The 25,002-nt window shown below is 43.4% G+C and overlaps 1 protein-coding gene across 1 annotated transcript; it reads left to right on the forward strand.

The window, feature by feature from the left end:
• The first annotated feature begins 2,373 nt into the window (after window positions 1-2,373).
• Window positions 2,374-25,002, forward strand: LOC115655912 (acetylserotonin O-methyltransferase-like). The gene is made up of 8 exons (XM_030571945.1): window positions 2,374-2,622; window positions 2,720-2,894; window positions 7,959-8,088; window positions 9,472-9,540; window positions 10,104-10,222; window positions 18,100-18,240; window positions 20,223-20,345; window positions 24,506-25,002. Exons 1-8 carry the CDS (start codon window positions 2,551-2,553, stop codon window positions 24,715-24,717), a joined length of 1,041 nt encoding a protein of 346 aa, XP_030427805.1. The 5' UTR covers window positions 2,374-2,550; the 3' UTR covers window positions 24,718-25,002.

A 25,002-nucleotide genomic window follows, 5' to 3' on the forward strand; every position in this document is an offset into this window, starting at 1 on the left:
CCCACACTGTCTGTGGCACTCATTGCTACAGGATACCACTGAGGCCAGGAGCTTAGCTGGATCCAGAAAAGTAATCAACTTTTATATAGATAAGACTATTCCCCCTATTCCCTCCTCCTTCTTAGCAGGCCCAAATATGCCTGCAATGCACGTCCACAGTTCCACCGCTTACAGCTTAGGGTCATGTTCCATTTTGGGCTTGGAGTCTTCATCTCACCCCTTTTGTACCCTGTGGGAGGGAGAAGGAGTGAGGTTGTGCTGCAGTCAGTATTTCTTTGGTCTTTTAGTGTTTTATATCTCCCTGTCCCCCATATCTTTGTCCCTCCCAACTTGTTGCTTGATTTTGCCTTGAGATAGTGGTTGAGGCAATCTTGAAGTGTAACAGTAACTCGTCTATTCTGTTCCCATTGTACTAACAAATCCAGCTGACTAGGCAGAAGCAACATCACAGTGTCTTTGTCCCTTGTTTACACAAATTAGTATAAGAGTATCAAAAAGTCAGCCCCAAAATTCTGTTCCAGGCTAACAAACAGACCTATATACTGACACTGATCCCTGGGTATTGGGAGTTAGGAGGATAACATTCCTAGAAGCAAGTCATCCCTCAGACACCTTGGCCTGGACTGAATTGACCTTTTGAGGTGAGGTAAGCGGAGTGGGGTTGGGACTCAGTCTCATCTGTGGCACTGTAGTCTGCCTCACCAGCTGAATTCAATGAGTACAGAAGTCATGTGTGGGAGACCATGTGACTAAGAACCAGGCCTACTGGGAGATATAAGGGCAGCCTGGGTTTAGTCAAGAGAGAGACTTCAGGGAAAGCAGATGTGGGTCCAACTGCACCTGCCTTGTACCCCAACCCTCTGCCCCAGCCCTGAGCCCCCTCCTGCACTCCAAACCCTTCATCCAGAGCCCCACCCCAGAGCCTTCACCCCTAGCCGGAGCCCTCACCTCCTACACCCAACCCTCTGCTCCAGCCCTGAGCCCCCTCCTGCACCCCAAGCCCCTCATCTCCAGCCCCACCCCAGAGATCGCACCCCCAGCCACAATCCTCACCTCCATTATGTGTCACTCATCACCTCCATATTGGTGCACATGACAAAATTCATTCTGCAAATGGATGTCAAAAATTGGAACACTGCTTGTGTGGAGGAAGGTTGCAAGGTTATTGGGGAAGGGGGGTGGCGTGTTGCAGCATGACATGGTATTGCCACCCTTACTTCTTCACTGCTGCCTGCAGATCTGGGCCCTCAGTCAGCAGCTGCCACTCTCTAGCCACCCAGCTCTGAAGTCAACAGTGCAGAAGTAAGAATGGCATATTATAGTATTGCCACCTTTACTTCTGTGCTGCTGCTGGGTGCCACCTTCAGAGCTGGGTACCCAGCCAACATCTGCCACTCTCTGGCCACCCAGCTCTGAAGGCAGTGCAGAAGTAAGGGTGGCAATACCATGACCTGCCCCTACAATAATCCTGCAACCCTTCTGTAACTCCCTTTTGGGTCAGTATCCTAATTAGCAAAAAAAGCAGGTATAGCTACAACCTGGATGGAGGCTTTTTTTCTTCTCTTCTCTTTCCTTCTCAAGTACTTGGTCTTGTCAGATGTCCCCTGAAGCAGGGTTTTGGCTACCTCAAGGCTTTCTGTCTTATAGCATCATTGACCTCTTCAGATGTTAATTGGGGAACTAACTAACTAACCAACTAACACTGTACATGTGATATTTTTAGTACTTATGCCTCTTGCTCTCAGAGGAGTCATGTCCCAGAAATATGCACTGTGGGTGTTTCATTACTGGTATTTCTAATTATATTTTAGAAAGGACTGCAAAACAGACAGAGACCAAAGATTATTTGATGGTTACTGTCATCAATCACTCATTTGAGCTATTAGTATGGTGCCATCCAAAAGGGTCATTTTGATCCAACTCATTATGAACCAAGCTCACTGATTGCGTGTCTTTTGTGTTTTCTTTAGGTTTGTGACCTGTCCAATAGCTGATATGACCAAAGTTTCAAGTTGAAACACACACACACGGATAGAGCCTCTGATTAACCAATTTCAGGACTCTCAGTAAATTTCAGTATCAGCTATCTGATGCCAAGAAAACCCTGCTCCCAGAATCCTCTAGCAAATTCAGACATACCAAGCCATACCTAACTCATGCTCACCACATTCATATCAATCACAGTAATTCATAATAATAATTTGGCACTGTCCCAATGTAATGCTGACAGAATCCAGTCTTTGGCAGATGGGCTCGAACCTGGGGCCTCTAGAGTTTAGTGCATGAGCCCCTACTGCATGAGCCAAAAGCCAACTGCCTGTTAGCTAAGGCTGTAGAGCAGACTGATTTCCTCTCTCCCTCTAAGTGGTCTCTGTGCCACTAGATGGGACAGAACAACACACCTCAGCCCCAACTCCCCTGGAAAAGGGGCTAGGGACACTCCTGACCAATCAGATTAAGTGAACTACCCAGTGTGATCTGTATCTAGTAGAACCGAAGCTTATTTGATCAAGAAAGGCAAGAGGATCTCTCACAGAGCGCTGAAGGAAAATGAGCTCCACACAAGACTGTGACTATCCTCGGATCTTATTTCAATACAACAATGGGTTTTTAGTCTCAAAGGTAAGATTGCAAATAATTCTTGGAAATTACATTAAAACTCATCAGAGGGCATCTGCACTTTCTCTTATTCCACTGCCCCACCCTCATTTGCTTTCAGATTATGTTTACCGCTTGTGAATTGGGAGTGTTTGATCTATTGCTGGAGTCAGAAGGGTCCCTGTCTTCAGATGCCATTGCTGAACATTTGGGCACCAGCGTCAGTGGAATGGAACGGTTACTTGATGCCTGTGTGGGATTAAAGCTTCTGGAAGTCGAAATGAAAAGTGAAGGCGGTAACGTAGTCAAGAAGGGAGAAGACTAACAATTAAATCACTGTTGGTTTTAAGGCCTTATTAAATTGTGTGTGCGAGACTGAGTTATAATATTAAAAGCAAAACTGCCAGAATGAGGGAAGAGATACAGTGCAATTTGAGAAATCTCAAAGCAGCAGATTTACAAAAACTGAACTTGAGTAGGAGTAAGAGAGTAAAACAGACGCAAAGTCACTTTTCTACCTCTCCTAAGAACCTCTTTAACTCACTGGACCGAATTCAAAAGCAACAGTAATTACCCATGTGTAAGGGAATTTGAGTCTAAGCAACTGTAAGGGAATCTAAGAGAATGTTGTAAGATGTGTAATGAATATATAGTCTGGAGGTCAGAAGACGGTATTAGTTACACTAATTTAGACTTCTTTAAGCTCTCCCACTAACTTGGCCAATTGTCTTTATATCTTTATATTAATTATCTTTATTACATAAAGTGCACTTTCAGATTTCCTGAGCGAAAGACAAGAGGTCAGATCTTCAGCTGCTATAAATTGGTGGAACTCCATTGCAATTGACAGAACTATGCCTGTTTACACTGTCTGTCTGGACCAGGGCCGCCGGGGGGGGGGCAAGTGGGGCAATTTGCCCCAGGCCCCGGACCCCACAGGGGCCCCAAAAGTTTTTCAGGGCCCCTGGAGCGGGGTCCTTCACTCGCTCCGGGGCCCCCAGAAAACTCTTGTGGGGCCCAGGCCCGTGGAGCGTCTTCCGCTCCAGGTCTTTGGTGGCAGTTCGGTGGCGGGGGATCCTTCCACTCTGGGACTCGCTGCCAAAGGGCCTGATCTTTGGCGGCAATTCGGAGGTGGGGTTCCCGCCATGGGTCTTCGGGGCTCTTCGGTAGGTGGGTCCCGGAGCAGAAGGACCCCCTGCTGCTGAATTACCGCTGAAGCAGGGGACCCCTGCCACCGAAGACCCCAGATCCCCTGAACCCTCTGGGCGGCACTGGTCTGGACCTGTGCAGTGTGAAGTGTACATTAGAAATATTTACAGATAGCTTAGAAAGAGATGTGTTCAGACAAAGTAACCCTGAATGCAGGGCCGGCTCCAGGCCACAGTGTGCCAAGCATGTGCTTGGGGCAGCATGTCACGAGGGGCGCTCTGCTGGTTGCCAGCACGCCTACAGGAGGTCCACCGGAGCCGCGGGACCAGCGGACCCCCCACAGGGAAGCCTGCGGGAGGTCCACCAGAGCCGCAAGACTGGCGAATGGCAGAGTGCCCGCCATCGCGTGCCGCCGTGCTTGGGGAGGCGAAATTGCTAGAGCCGACCCTGCCTGAATGAAAATCTTATGTATACAAAGAAACTTCTTTGCTGTGTATTCTCTGCTTTCAGTCTGAATTGTGCTCTCAGTACACGATTTAGCAGGCAGAAATGAGGAAAAAAGCCCCCAGAGAGCAGGAAAAGACTGTACCAGATACATCTACTCTTCCTAATCTGTTGTATTCCACATGCAGCAAACATCGGTAGATCTTTCTGTAAATTCCACTCACATATTTTGCTGACAGAAGCAGCAGTAGCATGCTTTAAACAAACAAGAACATTTTTTTTTAAATTATTTGTATTAAACACAGGATGCATACAAATGTTTTCGAACAATAAATACCTTGTAACATTTTCTTTGGATAATTTCAAAAAACTGCAGTTCCAAATGATCAATTTAAATTAGTGAATGACAAATGTATTCAGCATTCATGCCAGGCACCGTGCATACAAACCTCTTCACAATTGTTGTGCTTACTTGCAACCGCTCAGATTGCTCCTCCTAGATCACACACATGTACACACCCTCCCAGCTATCAAGCTCGCAGGAGACCCTTTCATCAGTCTTTCCATGGGAATCAAGCAGTGTTTGAAGTTTCAAAAACAGACTCCAACGAGAAACTGCAGAATTGGAATTAATTTGCAAACTTGACACCATTAAATTAGGCTTGAAAAAAGACTGGGAGTGGATGGGTCATTATACAAAGTAAAAACTATTTCCCCATGTTAATTTTCCCCCTACTGTTACTCACACCTTCTTGTCAACTGTTGGAAATGGACCATCCTGATTATCACTACAAAAGTGTTTTTCCTCCTGCTGATAATAGCCCACCTTAACTGATTACACTTGTTTTAGTTAGTATGGCAACACTCATTTTTTCACATCCTCTGTGTACATATATCTTCCTACTGTATTTTCCACCACAGGCATCCGATGAAGTGGGTTTTAGCCCACGAAAACTTATGCTTAAATAAATTTGTTAGTCTCTAAGGTGCAACAAGTACTCCACATCCAAGAAGAGTGGCCTCTTTACGCATACCTTCTCTTCTCTTAGGCCACATCTATATTGAGAAGTTATTCTGGAATAAGGAAGGGGGAATGTAAAGTGCTATAGCCATTCCACAGTATAATAAGAGTTGGCTTGTTCCAGTTTAACTTGATTCACTTCTAAAGTAGATTAAACTAGGCAGTCAACCTGGGGAGTTTTTACCAAACAGGTATTCCAGTCCATTTCACCATGTAGACAAGCTCTTAGAATTCTGTGGCCTCTTCTGAAGCCACCTACACCCTTTCCATGGCAATTAGGCCAGCTGCAGGAGCACAAATGAGGCAGTATCCACCCTGCTATTAGAAGTTCAGATGGATGCTTTAGAGGAACTTTTCACTTCCTTGGCAGCTGCCTGGGTGTAGAACACAGGCAGAGACTCTCCTGGAACTGCCCAGACCCTAGTCTTCCCATCACACACAGCTGAAGAATAGATTTAAAGCCTAACCTGTTTCTCATTGAGTTCAGTGGGCATTTGCCTGTGCTGTAAGAGAGAGAACACATTCTATACCAGCCCATATATCTGTCCATGAAAGACATATATTAAGCATAGTAAGAGCCCAAAACTTTGCATCTGTCAGATGACTCCCATAACACTGCTCTACAGCCAAAATGCTTCTGAAATAAATGTAGTCCAACTTTACTAATTCTGGGTCACTGAGAACGAAAATGATGCTTAAAATTGTTGATTGGCTTTAGTTTTCAATATATGCTATTGGGTCAGTATATACGACCCTTGACTCGGGAATGGCGGAGGATAAGTGAGTTATAAAGGGAAGGGATCTCAATTTAAACCAGAAATGACTAAAATACATCTTTGACTGGATCTATGAATGAATCTATGACTGGGTTTGGACAGTACTTGCTTTTTAGGCAAAACAATGAATGATGCAATCTGAAGCTGGTATTGCGTCATACACGATATGAATTGCATCATGTTATTCCTAGAAGTCATGGATGATGCAATCATAACGAAGCTTACATCACTCTGCTGAACAAATTGCCCTATATCAGCTCTAGAAATCATATAGTGTCGTGCTCCCTTATTTGTCAGTGTTTGATTTTGCAAAGGGACACATTTCTGTTTAGCCAAAGTGAGCAGAGATGCCTCGTACTTGTGTGAACAGTGCAGATAATTTCTGCTATGTTTGTGGTGAAGCGACTTTTGCATCACAAAAGTGCAGTATAACCACTATGGTTAAGAAAGCCTATCACCTTTCTTTTGGCTGCAAAATTGGAGATCAGGACAAGAGGTGGGCCCCATACATATGCTGCAACACTTGTGCAACAAATCTTCGCCAGTGGTTGAATAGGAAAAGGAAATCTATGTCTTTTGCAGTGCCAATGATTTGGAGAGAGCCAACAGATCATCCCAGCAATGTTACTTCTGCATGGTGCCTCCAGTTGGGAAAGGTGTGTCAAAGAAGAAAAAGTGGACTGTGCATTATCCAAACATTCCATCAGCTATACGCCCAGTACCCCACGGAGAAGGACTGCCGGTTCCTGATGCACCAGAATCATTCTGACTTGAGTCAGACGAGGAAGAGGAAGAGGATGAAACTTCTGGTCCTGAAACATCAATGTCACAGGATCTACATTTTCTCCCATCCTCCTCCTCTGAACCACACCTCCTAACACAAGGTGAACTGAATGACCTTGTCAGGGATTTGGAACTACCCAAGAGTAAGGCAGAGCTGTTGGGCTCCAGACTACGGCAGTGGAATCTCCTGGCAGGCTGTCAGGGCAAATGGAGCCAATCAGTGCTTGCAGACTATTGCTGGACAGTGACAAGAGATGCTCCATTGAATTAATACAAGAGACAAGCCAAGAAGCGCCAAGTAGACATTGAATAGGACTAAACTATGTACATAATAGTTTTTTGCCTTTTGTTTCATAATAAATTTTATTTATATAACCCTTTTGCTGATTTTTAAAGTGTTACATAAACAGGACAGGTGAAATATTATCAAGTAAAGCAACCATAAACACATGAAAAGACATAGGCTTACAATTTATGATTAAAACTCTACTATCTACACAATATACATAGACATAAAATGTAAAAACTTAAATATCTTAGAAACAGTAGCCAGTCAGTTGTTTTAATTGTCATATTTGAATTCAGCACATCAATATACATAATAAATAGCACATTTTGTCTCTGAAGCAGACGACTTCTCAAAAATTGTAGACCAGTGTAATCAGCCAGTGAGAATATTGAAATTCAGTAGCAGTAGATGGCCTCAGAAGTATCTGAGCTTTTCAAGTTAGGGATAAAGGATGGTATTATGTCCTGGGGACTTAATTCTCCCTATTGGTTTCCTCATCAGGTGAAAATAGACTGGTATGTTAGGTGTTATTGCTGAAACAAGATACTTCTGAGCACATACACTAAAAAGCATAGTAGAAAGAGATGTCACCACAGGCGTATGGCTTATACACTTTCATAAAGAAGTGCTGATGGTGATGGGGAGTGCTTTTTACATCCTGGAATCCTTCACTCCAGTTCTTACAGCATCTGATGGGTAGATATGGTATGCTATGCATGAGTGCCTGGACCCTCCCTCATCTCTGGTCTATCTAGAGTGGGGAATCTCCTGCAGTTTCCTTGTTTCTTTGGTTGCATTCCTACAGCTTGTTCTTGTTACACAGATTATGCTGTAAAACAGGCTTTGCACAATGACAAGTTTGTAAATGTTAACTTACCTTTCCCTTTATTCCGTTTAGCCTTTTACAGGAACACAGAGCTTTCCAACCTCTATCTTGCAAAATCAAGTCTCAAGTCTCAGTATCATCGTTTGATGTACTACTCCAAAACCGTCTATTTTTGCTGGCAGTACCTGACAGATGCTGTGAGGTAAGGAGATGAAATCTTATGTTGTTAGTACAAACACACATTGCAATAAAGCACGTTGCTACATTTGTGAACCTGCTCTGGAAGAGGTTTGTCTTTGGGAAAACAGGAGAAAATAAAGACATATGTAACCCACACAACTCCTGGGTAACACTAACTGGTAATTGTTTGGGAAGCATGTTGAACTATTACTACACAAGCTTATATTTGCTAGTGCTTCAGTGGATGAATTCACTGCAGATTCAGGAAACAGACTTCTATACTATGCTTATTTGGTGTGTCCCAAGGGGAACATTTAATCATGATAATAGTTTCTGTGGAGGGAAGCTCTCGGTCAGGCAAATGGTGATGAATAGTGACTGAGGGATGCTTGCAGGGATCCTAATTGGTTGTGTTGCCAAAGACAGAAGAAAGTGAGGAAGTAAGTCAATGTATATTGGGCCAGAATCTCAACCTGTACAAGTCAGCACAGCTCTTTATGGAGTTGTGTCAATTTACAGCATCTGAGGATCTGAGCCCTGTCTCTGGTACATCAAATAGCAGTTGTATTGCCTTCCTCTTAGTGGTGTCCAATAATGAACATAAAATAATAACAAAGTAGGGACTGATTTTCTTTCTGAATCTTTTGGTGTGGCACAGACAGCTTTCAGAATGATCAAGCCAGGGGTTCTCCTCCCCCCGGTTTTATTTGGGGCCTCAGGATGCACCCAACTCATGATGGTGGCCATGTCGTCCTGTGGGCTAGGAGCTCCATGGCCTCCAGGGGCCTGAAGTCCCACTGAGAGGCCTGGACTGGTATCTCAGATGCCCTGGGACTAGAGCCCAGCTGCCCTCGCTATCCTTGGGGGGGTCTGCTTCCCCCATAGATGGGGGCCAGGACCTAGGCTGCCCCAAAAGGTCCTTCTGCCCCCCTTGCCAAAGCATTAAGCTCCCGAAGCCCTGCTGCCCTGAGAGCCCCTCTGTCTCAGGAATGGAGACTGGAGTCAGATAGCCCGAGGGCCAGGGGCCGGAAGCCTGGCTGCCCCGGGGCACCCCACTGCCCCCAGATGGGGGATGGGAATCTGGCTGCTGCTGCCCTGGGGGCTTCACTTTCCCATGGATGTGGGTTGGGAGCTTGGCTGTCCCAGGGGTCCCTGTGTCGTGATTCCTGAAACGCTGGGGCCCATGAAGCCCTGCCACCCCGAGGCTGAAGTATCTGCTTCAGGCAGCCCCATGGCTGCACGAAAAGTGGTTGGTGGCCACATTTCAGAATCACTGATCAAAGCAATAACACAAAGGGTAACACTTATACCTTAATAAGTAGAATAAAATGGATACCTTAACAAGCCAAAATTGTCACCAATGCAGTAAAATGTTAAAGCACAAATACTCCATTTTTTTTTTAAGAGATGGGAAAAACCAGTATGAGCGAGCATTTGGTATGTCATCAGAAGACATCTTTGGGGCTTTCTACAGGTAATAGTTTAGTGTCGGGAATTTTATGCTTTTCTTTTATGTGGATGACTCTTCTATTTTGTATTACCGCTTTGACTGTGAAATATGGTGATTAGTCCTATTCACATGGAAACCCCGTCATTTCAATGACATCCAGTGTTGAGACTCTGGTATGTCTAAGATGCTCATCATCTTGGTATCTAAGCATCAAGTTCTTACTAGCAACCTATCATGAACAATTTGCTATGTAGAATGTTGATATAATGGAAAATTCTGTTAAATGAAAAACAGCTGGAGACCCTTAGGCTTAGCATCATATCACTGCTAGATAATAAGTGTAATTTACAGTAAGTCTTATTAAAATGTAGGATATGAAACAAGGTGGATTTATTCTTAATATTTTGAATATCTGCTAATTTAAGTTTATTTTGATAGCAATCAAAATAGACGATTGTGCATGCTGGCAGAAAAATAGGGTTTAATATAGTATTTTAGCTGAAAGAACAAAAGTTATATGATGCTAGCAATCAATGAATGTGTCATAATTTACTTGCACTACAAACAATATTCTTTCAAATCACTAGATCAGAAAAAGAGATGATCCAATTCATGTATAGTTTAAATGCATTTTGGAGTATATGTGGCAGAGATGTGATTGCTGCATTTGATCTTTCACCTTTCACTGTCATTTATGATCTGGGAGGTAAGTGTCATCAGAACTTTGAACTGTCTTCTTTGGTAAGCTCTGGATAAATTCTGCACTTGTTCTACAACCTGCGTGAGCAATGGAAAAACAGGACAGACTACATGGCCAAGATCTATCATAAGGGAAACATTTTACATTTTGAGGCAAAGTTATATAAACATTTGAAAATGATAAAAGCATTAAAAAGCAGAATGTTTTCCTGAGTCTAAAGAAACCGATAGATCTAAGTAGCTGCTTATTTTCCTTCTCATTGATTTGGTAGGTTTTTCTTCTGCCATTGCTTAAGAAATTCTACCAGAACAGCCTCCAGGCTACTCTTTACTTCATTCAGTGACTTTAGGTTGATGAATTGCCTACATCCGTCTTACCCCCAAACAGCTTTACCGTTGTCTCTGTATTTCAATCCTGACAGGATTTATAGCAATTTCCATTTCTGCTTCTCCCCCGCTGTTTTGCTCCTCCATGTTTCTAAAACACAGAAAGCAGAAATGAAGTCTGGCTAATCTGTTCTGGCCATTTTCACTTCTCAACCTCTAAAGGCATTCAGTGTGCCTCAGCTGTGTCGTATTCTTCTTTGCAACAGCCTTACCAATGATTTTCTGACTAATATTGATGACAATTTTCCACAGGAGCTGTGCATAGCATTAGAACAGCTTCTGCCAATGTATGGCAGCAACTATAGCCCTACAGTTTGGATGTCAAAATTCTGCAATCACAATACACCACAATCACTTCTGTGTTTTTCATGAGCCAAGAGATATATTAAAATCTGCTACATATGATGATGATGATGATGTTTTCAATGTTATGTTTTATTATTTCAAGGTTTTCTTGACTACATTTGTTGGGTTATTTCCATGCTCAGGGCCCTGATTCAGCCTCAACTGGAATTATCATGTATTTAAGGATGGGCCTGTGCTTAAGCACCTGAGTGAATCAGTGTCCATAAGCATGCTCTGTTCTGCCCTCAAACTATTTCATTTTAAGTAGATCTCGCTGGGAAAATGAATCTCACAGTGCAAAAGTTTCAAAGTTTTAGAAATAAACTGTATCCGAAATTGGGATGAAAAGCCAAAATCTCAAACATTTGTGCAGAAGAGAAATTCTGCAACACTTCATTTTGGAAACACCAAAGTGTTCCCGATGAGGGAATATTTCAAAGTTTCCCAAATGAAAGATGCTTCTTGGAGGGAGCTCTACTCTGTGGCAACCCCACCGCAGGAGCTGCTGAGGAGCCAGGGAGCTGGGGGATCCCAGAAAACTGTTCGCCATATGGGTTACTGGCAAGGTAGGGCAGGCAAGCTGGAAGTAAGTAAGTTATCCTGAAGCTTAATGTATTCATGGCCATGGAATCTTTCCAGATTGTCCCATGCCCCACCTGTCAACTTAAAGTCCCTTTCCCCCTCTCCTGCCTTCTCTCCAAGACAAATGTACTGGTTGTCTTGAGATTTCTTCTGTGCTTCTCAGACTGGAATCAGTGTTTTTATTATAAGGGATTTAAAAGTGTTCTTGGTGACTGTTTGTATAGAATTGTATAGAATAATATTGAAGAGCCACTTTACAATTTTGTAGGCTCAAAAGTTGGACCACTTGCTTCCCTCCCATCCTTCTTTCTGTTTGCAAAGTCCTTATATAGAAAATCTTTCGGTGCCCTTTTTTGGTCTGAATCTAAACCCTAAAATAGTTGATGGGAATTGTCCCCTTGACTCCACTGATCTTTGGAGCAGGCCATTGTTGAATGCTCACTGCCCGCAGCCTTATGCAAAGGACTAGCTCTGCAGGAACAAGCCCATGTATTTGTGGGATCGAGCAAAAGCAGCTGAAGCAGAGAAACCAGATCAGTTTTCAGTTCACTGAATTTAAACATGAATTTAAATGTCATGGGAAAAATAACCTTGACATTTGCTGTCCTTTTAATGTAAACTAACTTAACTCACACTCCTCACCACTTTTAATGTAAACTAACTCAGCTCATGCTCCTCACCAGTTTCTTTCCCCCTCTAGGGCTTGTTTTTACAATACAAGCAAACCCCATCCTGAACATTAACTGTATGGTAATGTTTTGAATGGTGAATACTGGATGTGAATCTTTCATATTTTTAACAATTCAGTTATTTTGCTCATGGCTCAGTGTGGCATTTTCTATATACCAAGACCTGGCTTTGGTGTAAACCTAATGGGAGGAGGTAAGGGCTTTGGAAATCCAGCTTGTAGGGAAGTGTTATATCCTTGGGGGCAGCCGGTTTAGGAAGAAATCACTTGAGGCCAGACATCAGACAGCTAACAAAACTACCATTTATTTACAGACACAGAGCTCGCCTAACCGGCCAAAGCTGGCTGGGCTATCCCCTAATAATCTAACTTAGTTGCCATAGGAACAAAACCCATGACAACCAAATACACAACATATTCTTCCCCCCCAAATAAGAACACCTCCCCTAAATAAAACACACACTAGACTAGAGAAGGAGGTTGGACTGCCTCCATTCCAGGCTAAACCCTGGGGATTATTTTGCCCCATAACCATGGGTTTGCCCTAGCTAAAGATCCAGCCGATGAGGAGGCCTTCTATCTCTAGGTGGATTATGGCGAACTTCTGGTGTTGTTGCATCCGAAAGTACCATGGGCTCAGGGTCCGCAGCACGAACAGGTGAGGAGGTGGTATTAGCTCGTGCTGGGCAAAGGGGTATCTCAGCCTAAGGCAGTAATGAAGGAGAACAGTCAGGAACAGGTGATTCGTGATTCAGTGTCTCACCAGAAGAGGTGAGTCAGACCACTCAACTGCAGATGTGTCCTGAGGACTGGCATGACCTGGCAACAGCTGATCTACATGTCGCCACCAGGTAAGATTCTCTGCAGTCCGGACTGTGTAGGAAACGGGTCCTGTTTGAGTGATGATCGTGGCAGGGACCCATTTAGCTCCGGAAGTATAATTCTGAGCCAAAACTGGCTGTCCCTGGCTAAAGGTTCGGTCTTTTGCTCTGTGTGCCCATCTGATGACTTGATATTGCTGCTGATGTTGCACAATTTGTCAGGGTTCAGAAGGTTTCAGCAGATCAAAGCAAGTGCGCAGTTGTCGTCCCATCATTAGAAAGGCTGGGGATGCCTGGGTCGTAGCATGAGGTGTGTTTCTGTAGGAAAGTAAGAAGGTATCCAGACGCTTTTGAATGGAGTGTTGTCCCCTTGCTGATTTCAAAGCATGTTTCATTGTCTGAACAAATCTTTCAGCTAATCCATTGGTGGATGGATGATATGGTGCTGACGTGATGTGGTGTACCCATTTGCCTTCATAAAATTTTGAAACTCCTGAGAGACGAACTGCGGTCAGTTGTCGCTCACAAGTTGTTCTGGCAGACCAAAACAACTAAAGAGTCCCCATAGTTTTTGGATAGTACTCTCTGCAATAGTGGACTGCATTATAGAGACTTCTGGCCATTTAGAATGGGCATCTACTGTCACCAAGAACATGCTTCCTTCAAGGGGGCCAGCGAAGTCAATGTGAATACATTGCCACGGGTTTTCACACCCGTCCCATGGGTTTAGGGGTGCCCAGTGGGGTGCATTCCTCACACCCTGACATGACATACAAGCTTTTGCCTTCTCTTCAATAGCACTGTCCAATCCAGGCCACCAAAAATAGCTTCGTGCAATTTCCTTCATGTGCACTATTCCACAGTGACCGGACTGTAGCTGTTCTAACATCTGTGATCTCAGTGGTGGTGGAATAATGACACGTCTCCCCCACAACAAACAACCAGATTGGACAGATAACTCAGTCCTCCTGGACATGTAGGTAACAAGGTCGGGTGAGGTTTGTCAAGATTTTCCATGCAACACCAGGTCCATAACTTGGGACAATACTGGGTCAATGCGAGTTGCCTTCTTTATCTGAGTAGCAGTGATGGGTGTATTCTCTACCAGTTCAAAGTAGATTTCCTTTTGGGCACTATCTTGATGTTTGACCGGCAAAGGCAACCTTGAGAGGCCATCTGCATTGCCATGCAGAGTGAATTTCCGATATTTGATTTCATATGTGTATGCTGAAAGTCACAATGCCCAACGGTGTATACAACTACCAGCTAATGGGGGAATGCCTGTGTAGGGTCCAAAAATTGACGTCTGAGGTTGATGGTCTGTGAGAAGAGTAAACTTCCACCCAAACAGGTACTGATGAAACTTCCAAATTCCAAAAACAATTCCTAATGTCTCACGTTCGATTTGGGCATAGTTAGTTTCTGCTTTGCTTAGAGTGCATGAAGCAAAAGCAATAGGTCTCTCTTCTCTCGAAGGCATAATGTGTGATACGACTGCTCCAACTCCATAAGGGGAGGCATCGCAGGCCAATTGTAGGGGTAAGGATGGATCAAAATGCGTTAGAATTTCAGAATTTAGCAATGCATCCTTAGCTTTGTTAAATGCAACATCACAGGCTTCAGTCCACTTCCAGGCCTTGTTCTGCCCAAGGAGCTCATGAAGTGGTTTTAGCAGTGTGGCTAACTGTGAGATGAACTTTCCATAATAGTTCATTAGTCCTAGAAACGAGCACAGCTGGCTTACATTTCGAGGTGGGGGAGCCTCCACAATAGCTTTAACTTTTGCAGGGGCCTTATGAAGACCTGCAGAATCAATTATGTGTCCCAAATATTCAACAGAGGGCTTGAAGAATTCACACTTGTCTTTGCGAACTCGTAGGCCATGCTCTTCCAGTCTTTGTAGGGTAGCCTCTAAATTCTTTAAGTGATCCTCTTCTTTCCTTCCAGTGACCAGGATATCATCCAGATAGCACTGAACTCCTGACAAGCCACACAAGATCTGGTCCATAGCCCTTGGAACAGGGCGGGAGCAGACGTTATTCCGAAGGGTAGGCGACAGTATCGATAAAGCCCCTTAGGAGTCACAATAGTCAATAGCTCTTGGGACTTTTCATCGATGTGCATCTGTAAATATGCTTGACTCAGATCAATCTTACTGAACTTTTGTCCCCCAGCCAGGCCTGCGAAGAGGTCATCGTTGTGGGGAAGTGGGTATTGCTCTGCGCACAACGCTGGGTTGACAGTGACTTTAAAATCACCGCAGATCCAAAGAGAGCCATCTTTCTTCACTATTGGAACGATAGGAGTGGCCCATGGGTTATGGGTAACTGGTATTAGTACTCCATTGGTGACCAGGCGCTCCAGGTCTGCTTCAACTTTTGGCCTAATAGCATATGGCACAGTTCGGGCTTTCAGATATTTTGGTGAACTGTCAGGTTTAATGTTCAATGTCACAGTGATTCCCTTCATACTCCTCAAATCCTCTCCAAAAACAGCAGCATGTTTCCTTAGTACAGGGGTTAGACTGGTTTCTTCTTTAGCCATCTGGTGCACTTCTGCTCAGTTCAGCTGAATCTTCCCAAGCCAAGACCTAGCCATTAAGGCTGGGTAGTTAGCTCTCACCACAAACAGTGGCAATTTAGCAGCCTGTCCATTGAGCTCTACCTTAACATCAATAGTGCCCAACATGGGCACAGCTTCTCCCATATACGTCTTCAGAACAGTTTTTGTTGCCTTAAGCGGAAGATGCTGTAGCTTTTCTTTATACACAGTCTCGGAGACCAGCGAGACGGCTGCACCAGTGTCCAGTTCCATGCGTATAGGTTTGCCATCCAACAATGGGGTTACCCAGTATTCATGTGAGCCCACTGCCAAGGACAAAACATGCAGTGGCACTTCCTCTTGCGACGAGGTGTCACCTTGATCATCCTAGGTCTGCTTTAGGGTATGCAGGGTTCCTCTTTTTGTCGGTCAGACCACAGGCCTCTTTTTCTTTTGTTTACAGGCACATTCAATGTGTCCCTTTTTGCCACAGTGTTGACACACCAGGTCCTTACACCAGCATTCTGATGCCTGGTGACCTGGCTTATCACAGCGGTAACATTCCTGACTCTGCACAGTTTTGTGGGTAGGTTCTTGTGACACTTTTTGCACTCTAGGGGATGCACTGATGTATTGCGCCTCCCTTGTAGCCAGTTCCATGGAGACAGCAATATCAACAGCCTTCTGTAATGTAAGCTGAGCCTCTGTCAGTAGGCTCTTCTGTATAGCTTCACTGTAGAGGCCACACACTAACCTATCATGCAGGGCATCATTTAACATCTCCTTAAATTCACAGTGTTCTGCTAGCTTTCTTAAAATTGCTACAAATTGTGCAACTGTTTCATCTTCTTTTTGGTCTCTTTTGTGGAACCAATATCTTTCAGCAATTACCAGTGGCTCTGGGGAAAAATGGGACCCCAGGATTTCCACAATGTCACTGTAAGATTTAGTCTCAGGTTTACAAGGGTGTAGTAAGCTGCGTAGCAGGGAGTAGGTTTTAGCCCCTACAACACTTAAGAATATTGGCACCTTCTTCTTTTCTGTAATGTGATTTGCAATAACAAAAAGCTCAAAATGCTCTGTATACACATGCCATTGCACTATATTCTCATCAAAAGGTTCCAGTGGCCTGGTCAGAGTAGCCATGATTTTTAGTTTCACTTTCACGGTCAGTGCAAACAAGCAGTTTTTTTGTTTGTTTGTTCTTTACCTTGACTTCTACTTCCTTCTGTTACTGGAGCAGCACCGGAATCCCATCTATCATCGCCACTTGTTATATCCTTGGGGGCAGCCGGTTTAGGAAGAAATCACTTGAGATCAGACAGCAGACAGCTAACAAAACTATCATTTATTTACAGACACAGAGTTCGCCTAACCGGCCGAAGCTGGCTGGGCTATCCCCTAATAATCTAACTCAGTTGCCATAGGAACAAAAACCATGACAACCAAATACACAACAGGAAGGGTGCCTACAGTTCTAATACATTGCTGCAGTGACTGTGCTGATTGTGACCTTGCTGGGACACAGGAGACTTGTGTTCTATACCATCTTTCTGCCCCTGGCCTGCTGGATGACCATAGGCAAGTCATTTCCCCTCTGTGGGCCTCTGTTGTCCCATCTGTACAATGGAGATAATAAAATGTGCCTCCTTCTTAAAGTGCTTTGATATTTATAGATTAATAGCACTATAGACTCATAGACTTTAAGGCCAGTGGGGACCATCGTGATCATCTAGTTTAATAGCACTATATAAGAGGCTAAGTATTATTATTATGCTACATGCCTTCCTAATGACTGAAGATGAGAGCTTTAAAACAGAGGAATGGTCCGTCAATTGTAGCTAAGGGGAGACTATCTGTTGTAGTAAGTCACTTGTACTTTGGCTTTTAGTTTAATCTAATGCTGGTGGAAAAAATTTCAGAATATATTCACAAAAAAATTTGAGGTTTCTATTTGCCAGTATTCAAAACAGACCCAATTTTATCTGTTTAAATTCTCATATTTGATGGAAAACACTGAAATGGTGATCACCATTTCCTCTTTAACAAAATACAGGCTTTCAGTGAAAAATACATCTAGTTATATTTTTTAATTAAAAAATAAAGTCATAAAATTTTCATGAAAATTGAAATTTTGCACAAAAATTTCATATTCAGAATGGCCATTTCTTTGAAACAAAACACTCTTCCTTTGAAAATTTCCATTCAGCTGTAGTTGCATCATACTACATTGTTTTAAAGCAATACCCTTTATGGTCCAGTGATTAGATCATTGGGAAACAGAGAACTAGGTCTTATTCCGGAGAGATAGGCTGAGAGACCACGAACAAATCACTTATGTATTTTGTACTTCAGTGTCTCCTTCTGTAAAAGTGGATACTAACATCAATCTACCTCACAAGGCGGGCGGCATGAATCTGAGTTTATTGCAGTCTAAGTTTTTTTAGATGGAAGATATTATAAAAATGACCAATATTGTTATATTTGAGCATTTACCCTGTATTTCACTTTCACTATAAGGATGTGCAGGTGGTTTGGCCCAGGAATGTATTTCGTTGTACCCAAAGTCTACAGTCACAATTTATGACCTACCTAAAGTAGTGCAAGTGGCGAAGGAGCGTTTTGTACCCCCAGAAGAACGTAGGATCACTTTCCATGAAGGTAAACTTGGTTTGTCTTGTGTGTGCTCATATGCAAAGAAAAATGTGCTGAAAGGACCATGTTTCATGATAACAGAATCTCATGAGCAATGTGCATCATTTGAACTTGTTTATTCATCTGAAGAAGCTGAGCTATTAGGTGTCAAGGATGCAAATATATTCCAAGTCCTTGAACATTATCCATATTAAATAGCAATGAAAAAACACAAAAATAAACAGACAAACAAACAAACTAAAAACCTCCATGAAGTGGCCTTCCTAGCCCTTCCAGGTGTCACCCTGGGGGGATGGAGGATGTGACTTCACTGCACAATTGTGGGCAGTCCAAAGCAGGCTAAATTGTTGAAAACAGTAGGTTGTGTAGATTAGTGCAATGTGACTGGTTACAAAAGTCCATAAAGACCTCCTTGTTAAATTTGAAGGGATAAATGCTGTTGGGTAATGTTACAATAGACATGTGACCCACTGCCAGGTGGTTTACTCTTTAATTAGATTCACCAATCCAGTAACAAAAGAGATCCTCTCATACCACACTGCTTAACAAGAAGCCAAAACGTGCAGTCCCCTTAAGCATTCCAATCCCTAGCTCCCAATCCAGACAAATAGATCTTGTACAGTGAGAGGTTACTGAGTGTGACCTAATTCCCTGTACATTAAGGTTCCTCAATCTCAAAGGATTAGCCACAGATCCCAGGTCAATAAATATTTCAGATTTTCCAAAATCAAGCTGCCAGTCAATGTTTAGTAAACTAACTAAGAATGTATTAAAAATAAAGAGAGTTCTAAAATAGGTATAAGATATGTATATATATTACAAAAAAAATTGCTAAGTCCTGAGATCAGGTTTGCAGCTTTGATGTAGTCTGCTGATTTGCAGAAGTCTCTCTGACAAACTTCCAAAAGCTTGGAAGGTCCTCACTCCCTAGCTTAGAATGCTGCTTTTGTTATAAATCTACAGCGCAGAGAAGTTTGGAGCAGGAATGAGGCAAGATGGAGTTTTCTCAGCTGTAATTTATACCCTCTGCCATGTGCCTGGAAATTTGCTGTCCAAAACCAAGCCCACCGTACAGGTACATGGAGAGTTATTGGCCAACATGGATTCTTAGGTCACATGTCCCCACCACATGTCCATACATGTTTTGCTGAATCACAGCTCCTTGCTATCTGAGGCATCCTCAGGAACAGGCTATCTGGAAAGCTGATTCTTTCTAATAGCCCTTCCACACTTGGATAGTCCATCCACAATGGGCTGTCGAGACTGGATGTAAACATCCTTGTGGGTGTCACTCCAAGAACAAACACATTTGAGATACAAATACATAGCCAATATCATAACTTCACATACAGTGATGATACATAGATTTAAACAGGATTTGTTAGCATGTATCTTTTCCATTGTTATCTTACATGACATCCTTTGTACAAAGTTTGTTGCAATTGTATAATAATGATACTAGCTATGATAAATATAGTTATCCTCAATCATATAGCATCATCTATCACACCAGTGTAGGGGTATGTTGGTTTTAGGCGTCTAGTTTTACTATTTAAATAGAAATAAATGGTCAATTTGGGAGGGTGGGAGTCAAGAGAGGAGGGGGGAGAGAGAGAAAGGGGTCCCAGCAGTGAAGAAGGGGAAAAAGTGGAGGGGACGGGGGATGACCTAAAATCAAAGACAGAGAAGTGTGACAGATAGTTTATATGGATGAAGCAGACAGGAAACAGCGAGAAAGAAAGAAAGAAAGTGAGAAATGAAATTGGCATACAAGTGGATGGATAAAGAGCACATCACCAATTATTCAATACTGGAAGCTTTGCCCCCTATGTGGGCTGTGAATACTCAGCATGACAAGTCAGAAGAGTATAGCTTCCCAGCAAGTCTTTCAAAAAGTTCTGGAGCTAGCATGTACTTTTCGCAATACCGGATTTAAAATGTTTGCTTATTTAGGCCTGTTTTTTGAACTGTTTTTCTTTTTGTTACAGGAGATTTTTTTAAAGATCCAATTCCAGAAGCTGACCTGTACATTTTGGCTAGGATTCTGCATGACTGGGCAGATGACAAGTGTATGCAGCTACTAACAAAAATCTACAAGGCCTGCAAGCCTGGTATGTTTTCCTCTTTGCAAAATAGAAACATATATGCATCATTTGGTTTGGATAGGATTTTTTTAAAGGAGCAAAGAATCCTGTGGCACCTTATAGACTAACAGATGTTTTGGAGCATGAGCTTTCATGGGTGAATACCCACTTCCTCAGATGCATGTAATGGAAATATCCAGGGGCAGGTATATATATATGTGTGCTAGCAAGCAAGCTAGAGATAACGAGGTCAGTTCAATCAGGGAGGATGAGGCCCTGTTCTAGCAGTTGAGGTGTGAAAATCAAGAGAGGAGAAACTGGTTCTGTAACTGGCAAGCCATTAACAGTCTTTGTTCAATCCTGAGCTGATGGTGTCAAATTTGCAGATGAACTGAAGCTCAGCAGTTTCTCTTTGAAGTCTGGTCCTGAAGTTTTTTTGCTGCAGGATGGCCACCTTAAGGTCTGCTATAGTGTGGCCAGGGAGGTTGAAGTGCTCTCCTAGAGGTTTTTGTATATTGCCATTCCTAATGTCTGATTTGTGTCCATTCATCCTTTTCCGTAGAGACTGTCCAGTTTGGCTGATGTACATAGCAGAGGGGCATTGCTGGCATATGATGGCGTATATTACATTGGTGGATGTGCAGGTGAATGAACCAGTGATGGTGTGGCTGATCTGGTTAGGTCCTGTGATGGTGTCGCTGGTGTAGATATGTGGGCAGAGTTGGCATCGAGGTTTGTTGCATGGATTGGTTCCTGAGCAAGAGTTATTATGGTGTGGTGTGCAGTTACTGGTGAGAATATGTTTCAGGTTGGCAGGTTGTCTGTGGGCAAGGATTGGCCTGCCACCCAAGGCCTGTGAAAGTGTGGGATCATTGTCCAGGATGGGTTGTAGATCCTTGATGATGCGTTGGAGGGGTTTTAGCTGGGGGCTGTATGTGATGGCCAGTGGAGTCCTGTTGGTTTCTCTCTTGGGTTTGTCTTGCAGTAGGAGGCTTCTGGGTACACGTCTGGCTCTGTTGATCTGTTTCCTTATTTCCTTGTGTGGGTATTGTAGTTTTGAGAATGCTTGGTGGAGATTTTGTAGGTGTTGGTCTCTGTCTGAGGGGTTAGAGCAGATGCTTGGCTGTAGACAATAGATCGTGTGATGTGCCCGGGATGGAAGCTGGAGGCATGAAGGTAGGCATAGCGGTCGGTGGGTTTTCGATATAGGGTGGTGTTAATGTGACCATCACTTATTTGCACCGTGGTGTCAAGAAAGTGGACCTCCCGTGTAGATTGGTCCAGGCTGAGGCTGATGGTGGGGTGGAAGCTGTTGAAATCATGGTGGAATTTTTCCAGAGTCTCCTTCCCATGGGTCCAGATGATGAAGATGTCATCAATGTAGCGTAGATAGAGAAGGGGTGTGAGTGGACGAGAGCTGAGGAAGCGTTGTTCCAGGTCGGCCATGAAGATATTGGCATATTGTGGGGCCATGCGGGTGCCCATAGCAGTGCCACTGATCTGGAAATATATATTGTCATCAAATTTGAAATAGTTGTGGGTAAGTATAAAGGCACAGAGCTCAGCAGCCAGTTGTGCTGTGGCATCATCAGGGATAGTGTTCCTGACAGCTTGTATTCCATCTGTGTGTGGGATGTTTGTGTAGAGAGCCTCTACATCCATGGTGGCTAGGATGGTGTTTTCTGGGAGGTCACCAATTTATTGTAGTTTCCTCAGGAAATCAGTGGTGTCGCAGAGATAGCTGGGCGTGCTGGTGGCATAGGGTCTGAGTAGAGAGTCCATATATCCAGACAGTCCTTCAGTGAGAGTGCCAATGCCCGAGATGATGGGGCGTCCAGGATTTCCGGGTTTGTGGATCTTGGGTAGTAGATAGAATAACCCTGGTCGGGGCTCTAGGGGTATGTTGATTTCTTCTGGTGTTAGTGTAGGGAGTGTCCTGAGTAGATGCTGTAGTTTCTTAGTGTATTCCTCAGTGGGGTCTGAGGGAAGTGGCCTGTAGAATTTGGTATTGGAGAGTTGTCTGGCTGCCTCCTTTTGATAGTCAGACCTGTTCATGATGACAACGGCACCTCCTTTATCAGCCTCTTTGATGATAATGTCAGGGTTGTTTCTGAGGCTGTGGATGGCATTGCGTTCTGCACGACTTAGGTTGTGAGGCAAGCGATGTTGTTGTTCCACGATTTCTGCCTGTGCACGCCGGCGGAAGCATTCAATGTATAGGTCCAGGCTGTCATTTCGACCCTCAGGAGGAGTCCATGTGGAGTTCTTTTTCTTGTGCTGTTGGTGGGAGGGCACCCGTGTATCACTGCACTGTTCAGTGTTGTCCTGGAAGTATTCTTTGAGTCGGAGACGGCGAAAGTAGGCTTCCAGATCGCCACAAAACTGTATCATGTTGGTGGGGGTGGCAGGGCAGAAAGAGAGTCCCCGAGATATGACAGACTTTTCTTCTGGGCTGAGTGTGTAGTTGGATAGATTGACGATATTGCTGGGTGGGTTAGGGGTACCACTGTTGTGGCCTCATGTGGCAGGTAGGAGTTTAGACAGCTTACAGTCCTTTTTCCTTTGAAGAGAGGTGAAGTGAGTAATGTAGATCTCCTGTCTTATTCTAGTGAAGTCCGTTTGTATAGAAGTTTGGTTATTAATGAGAGTCTCCAGGTTGGAGAGCTCTTTTTTGATGTTTTCCTGTTTGCTGTATAGGATGCTGATCAGGTGGTTCCTCAGTTTTTTTGATAGAGTATGACATAATCTCTCACTGTGGACTGTGTAGTATGTAGATAGCAGTGGATTTTTTACCTTTAGTCCATTTGGTATGATGTCCATCCGTTTGCATTTGGAAAGGAAGATGATATCTGTCTGTATTTGTGCAAGTTTCTTCACGAGATTGATGGATTTCCATTCCATACGGCTAAATGCAGTGCCTTGCATGGTATGCAAGTGCCTCTGCTATGTACATCGGCCAAACTGGACAGTCTCTACGGAAAAGGATAAATGGACACAAATCAGACATTAGGAATGGCAATATACACAAACCTCTAGGAGAGCACTTCAACCTCCCTGGCCACACTATAGCAGACCTTAAGGTGGCCATCCTGCAGCAAAAAAACTTCAGGACCAGACTTCAAAGAGAAACTGCTGAGCTTCAGTTCATCTGCAAATTTGACACCATCAGCTCAGGATTGAACAAAGACTGTGAATGGCTTGCCAATTACCGAACCAGTTTCTCCTCTCTTGGTTTTCACACCTCAACTGCTAGAACAGGGCCTCATCCTCCCTGATTGAACTGACCTCGTTATCTCTAGCTTGCTTGCTAGCACACATATATATACCTGTCCCTGGATATTTCCATTACATGCATCTGAGGAAGTGGGTATTCACCCACGAAAGCTCATGCTCCAAAACGTCTGTTAGTCTATAAGGTGCCACAGGATTCTTTGCTGCTTTTACAGATCCAGACTAACACGGCTACCCTCTGATTTTTTTAAAGGATTATTTGAATGAAAGACTAAATAAAGAAAAATACACTGCAAACCTTTCTCCTTTTACATTAGTGGTTTGGATCCAGACCCCATGAGTAAGAATTGCCAACTTGAAAATTTGCTTCCAGTAATGTTGCCGAGTTTCCAGAATTGTCCTGGAGTCTCCAAGAATTAAAGATTAATCTTTTTTAATTAAAGATTATGACATCTGACAAAGCCTCCATGAATACGTCCATCCAAAGTTGGCCTCTGGGATTGGCATACACTTTAGACATGCAAGGCCATATTTATAAAGTTATTCAGGTGCCTAATGATGTTGATAGGCACCCATTCAAATTTTGAAAATTGCCAATGTGCATTTTTAGGTGCCTAAATTATTTTAAAACTCTGGCCCATGGGACTTGATTTTTAGAGATGCCGAGCAACCACACCTCTGGTTCATTTCTGCTGGAGTAAATAAATGTTTCAATCACAGCTACTAGGTTCGCCTTCACTCTCTATTTTGAAGTACAGGAAATAATAGCTTATTGATGCATAGAATCCCTCTTGCTGCTTCATTAACTACTGTAGCAATATAACATGATTTTTCTTTCAATATAAAGGAGGTCTCTAAGGTTATGGAAATACCTAAAAATGCAGTTGGAAAATAAGCTTTAGAGTCTTTCTCTGACAAATTAACGTGTTTGTTTTTAAATCTCTTTATCCCACCAGGGGGTGGAGTGCTGCTGGTTGAAACACTTTTGAATGAAGACAAAACTGGGCCTTTAGAAGCCCAGCTCTTCTCTCTGATCATGTTGGTTCAGGCTGAAGGAAAAGAACGAACGCCAACCGAGTACAGCAAGCTCCTCGCTGCAGCTGGTTTCAGAGAGATTCAAGTCAAGAAAACAGGAAAGCTCTATGATGCCATTTTAGGAAGAAAATAATTCTGTCTCTTCTTTCTTGCCTATTGTTAGATGTGTAAATGCAGTGACGTGACCAGCTTTTACTAGACTGCAGCAATGAACCCAGCTCATAGTTAACTGTGTCACTTTCTTTGTACAACAATACATTGCTAGAATATTCACTCATTATGTGTGCTGGGCCTATGCAGGCCACATGCAGCTCTTTTACTGTAAAGTGCGGCTCATGCAGGCCCCAACTAGGGTGACCAGATGTCCCAATTTTATAGGGACAGTCCCGATTTTTGGATTTTTTTTTATATAGGCTCC

The sequence above is a fragment of the Gopherus evgoodei genome, chromosome 1 (assembly GCF_007399415.2).
Source record: "Gopherus evgoodei ecotype Sinaloan lineage chromosome 1, rGopEvg1_v1.p, whole genome shotgun sequence".
NCBI classification, from domain to species: domain Eukaryota; kingdom Metazoa; phylum Chordata; order Testudines; family Testudinidae; genus Gopherus; species Gopherus evgoodei.